Source organism: Terrapene carolina, unplaced genomic scaffold (genome assembly GCF_002925995.2).
Source record: "Terrapene carolina triunguis isolate 2854851 unplaced genomic scaffold, T_m_triunguis-2.0 Scaffold23833, whole genome shotgun sequence".
NCBI classification, from domain to species: domain Eukaryota; kingdom Metazoa; phylum Chordata; order Testudines; family Emydidae; genus Terrapene; species Terrapene triunguis.
In genome coordinates, this window is record NW_020688184.1 from 1 (window position 1) to 3,478 (window position 3,478).

General features: G+C 61.6%; 1 protein-coding gene across 1 annotated transcript; it reads right to left on the reverse strand.

Moving 5' to 3' along the window:
* Window positions 1–282: 282 nt before the first annotated feature.
* Window positions 283–2,340, reverse strand: LOC113408775 (antigen-presenting glycoprotein CD1d-like; the record flags this gene model as incomplete). The annotated part of the gene is made up of 3 exons (XM_029913989.1): window positions 2,301–2,340; window positions 1,197–1,475; window positions 283–567 (listed from the first exon to the last, which is right to left on the reverse strand). Coding segments are annotated over exons 1-3 (604 nt in total), but the record flags the coding sequence as incomplete, so codon positions are not given.
* Between the last annotated feature and the right edge of the window lie 1,138 nt (window positions 2,341–3,478).

The following is a 3,478-nucleotide window of genomic DNA, read 5'->3' on the forward strand; positions in this document are numbered from 1 at the left end:
GCCCCGCTGTCCTGGCCAGACCCCAATTCTGCCCCCTGCAGTTACCATTGGTGACAGAACCCCCTTCACTTCCTGTCTTAAACTGCTGTGCAGTGCGGCTGTGAAATGGCTACTGTGCTGCACCCCAGCTATAGCTGCATTTGAACTTCCTGTATAAACAGCCCCCAGGCCTCAATCCAGAGGTGGCCGCATATGAGCACTGGGTGCGGGATCCTTGTATAAACAGCAAACACACCCTACCCCAGAGGTGGCTGCATGGCAGCAAGTGGTGTCCAGCCTCACCTTGCCTCTCCAGAGACTCGTTCCCATGCTGGACAAAGCTCTTGAGCTCACTGACACACGTCGTACTCAGGAGAAACTGAATCGTGCTTCTTGTGCCCTTATCCTGGTTGAGAAGGTCCCGGGTGTAGAGCGCAGCCACATTGTCCTCCTGCCGAGCGACCCATTTGCCTCCGTCCATGTCGAAGCTGATGAAGTCCTCCCCGTTCACCGCGGCGTCATAGAATCCCCTCGAGGAGCCATTGGGGGGCAGCTCGCAGCCGAGGGACACCTGGGTAACAAAGGGGTCTGGAACAGGAAGGGCAGGGGGATGAGGACGGGCGTCCAGAGGTCACAGGAGGGGGCAGAAATAGACAGACGGCGGGAGTAAAGACATAACGTCAGGTGCCATCAGGATGTTGGGCCACACGACGGTGGCAGGATTGTGGGGCGGCCCTGGCTGGAGTTAGGGGTAAGTTGCAGTTTCTGTTTAAAGCTGATTTTTCACATGCATAGTCGGATTGGCTTGAAAATCGCCGTGTTACATCGGGGCCTGAGGCAGAGTTTGTGCTGCAAATTTGGGGCCCCTTGGTTACGGGGTTGCTGAGATACAGACCCCCCCAAATGACCTGCTTTCAAAGGCTCAGGGTACACGTCAGGAAACACTAGGAGCCTCGGCTCAGGGAGTGGGGCGCGGGGCCTTTCCCCTCTAGGAAGTTCAGGCTACAATCTGGCCCCAGACCTGGCTGGCTGACTCTGGGGTGGAGAATGGGCCACGGTTGTTTCCCCTCTGGGGGACGCCGACTCCAATCAGCCAAAGGGCCAGGGACTGGCTGTCTTGCTCCCAATGACACATTCAGTGCCTGTGGTGAGTGTGTCAGATCTCAGCACCCCGGGTGGCTGGGGGGAGGGATCCCCTCAGACCGCTCCATACTCACAGCCCTTTCCCTGCTGCTGGGCTATTCTGTTCACAGTCCGGTTGAAGTTGAACAGGTAGCGATGGATCAGCAGCTCCAGGTCCTGCCACTGCTTCGGGGTCAGGCCCTGCTGGGCCCAGGGCTGCAGGAAGTGGATCTCGCAGGTGCTGCAGTTCATGGAGTGGGTCTCCAGATCACCGAGCAGAGCCATCCCCTGCATGTCCGTGGAGCTGGCGTTGTGGAAGACGTCGATTTGGAGCAGCCGGAGGGTGACAGACACTGGTGGGAGAGGAGGGGAGGCTGGGGCAGGAAACAAGTGGAGGACAAAGCGGGTGTGGAGAGAGATTAATGAGTCTCTGTCCCATGAACAATCCTGCACTACGGGGTCTCCCTGCTGATCCCTAACCTGCCTCCCCCGACCTACTCCCCCAGCCAGGGTCACTAGCCCAGCCTGGTACTTCCCCACCGTGGCCCTAGTACTACACCATCCCCACGCATCCCGGTAGCAAAACCAGCAGGGGGGGTTCCCACTTACCAGCCAGGGCCCCCCATGCCCAGGGGAGGAGCAGCAGAGGGAGCAGCATCTCAGCAGGGGAAGGGGGATCCGGGCTCTGGCGGGCGTCAGGACAGCGAGACGAGGGGCCCAGGATCCCCAGGTGCTTTCAGTTCCTCCGCAGCCCACACGCCTCTCAGACCGTCAACTTCTCTTTTTCTCTGTGTCTGCTCAGCCCTGCGCCCGCAGCTGCCAGCCCTGAGCCAATGAGGGCAGAGTGAGTCGGGGAGCGGGGGCAGCGCGGGACGGGGATCCCTGGCAGCAAGGTCAGAAGGACCAGGCCCTAACCCCAGCAGACTCAGGCTAGGTCCACACTGGGACTTTGTCGGCAAAACTTTTGTTGTTTGGGAGGGTTTTTTTAACACCTCAGAACGACAAAAGTTTTACCCAGGCAAAGTACCGGTGTGAACAGGTCTCCTGCCGACAAACCGCTCCCGCTCCTGGAGGGAGGATGTTTTTTGCCGGCAGGAGACGTCTCTCCTGCCCACAAACAGCAGCTACACTGCACGCCATTTAGTAGCCACAGCCTAAGTGTGAGTGACGCCCCCTCCATCTCCTCCAGCCTGCGGTACCGCTGCTCCCCGCAAAGCCCCCCGCGCTGCCCTGGGGCATCGGGTCAGCCCTGACTGCCCGGGCAGAGCCCCCACCTGCCCCCCTCCCCGCTCCCTGCAGCCCAGCCCCTAGCGCCGCCCTGGGGCAATGGGGAGCCCTGACTGCCCGGGGAGAGCCCCCGGTGCCCCCCGCCCCACCCCCTGCAGCACAGCCCCTAGCGCCGCCCTGGGGCCATGGGGAGCCCTGACTGCCCGGGCAGAGCCCCCTGCTGCCCCCTACCCCGCTCCCTGCAGCCCAGCCCCTAGCGCCGCCCTGGGGCCATGGGGAGCCCTGACTGCCCGGGCAGAGCCCGGGGCCGGATTCACTCTCGCACAGACCAGGCAGGGGCTCGGGGCTCGAACTCGTGGACAGGTGCTGCAGCCTCCTCAGTTCCCGCCCAGCGCTGTTCCTCCAGCAGGGCAGCCAATGGGAGGCGCCGCCGCATCTCAGCGTCACTAGTTGCCGGGCAGAGTCAGCCGGGGCTGCACGAGGGAGTGAGGAAAAGAGACGGGAAACGGCCGGGGCGATGGCGCGAGGCGACAACGGCCACGGAGAGCGCAACAGGGGAGGGGTTAATTGTCACCTGAGGGAGGGGGATGGATGAAATGTCACCCTGCTTGGGCTGTGGACAGGCTGGGTTGTTATTGTAGGGTCACTGGGGAGCGCTGGGCTGTGGACAGGCTGGGTTGTTATTGTAGGGTTGCTGGGGAGCGCTGGGCTGTGGACAGGCTGGGTTGTTATTGTAGGGTTGCTGGGGAGCGCTGGGCTGCGGACAGGCTGGGTTGTTATTGTAGGGTTGCTGGGGAGCGCTGGGGCTGTGGACAGGGTGGGTTGTTATTGTAGGGTCGCTGGGGAGCGCTGGGCTGTGGACAGGCTGGGTTGTTATTGTAGGGTTGCTCCTCATTGCTGTGCTGTCTCATGCTGGTCTCATAACAGTGACATGCAATGACACTCCCCAGTTGGTTGTGGGTGCAAATTGCCACGTGGTTGGTGGGACTCCATGTGGGTTGCGTCTTTTCTGGGGGTGGGGGGACCTCTCTGTGAAGGGGGAGCTCCCTGCTTGCTTTTCCCCACTTGGCCCGGGAGCAGACAGTGCTTTTCCAGAGAGAATCTCCCCCAATTCATCCTCTGGGTTCCGGCTCTTGTCTCAACCCCATTG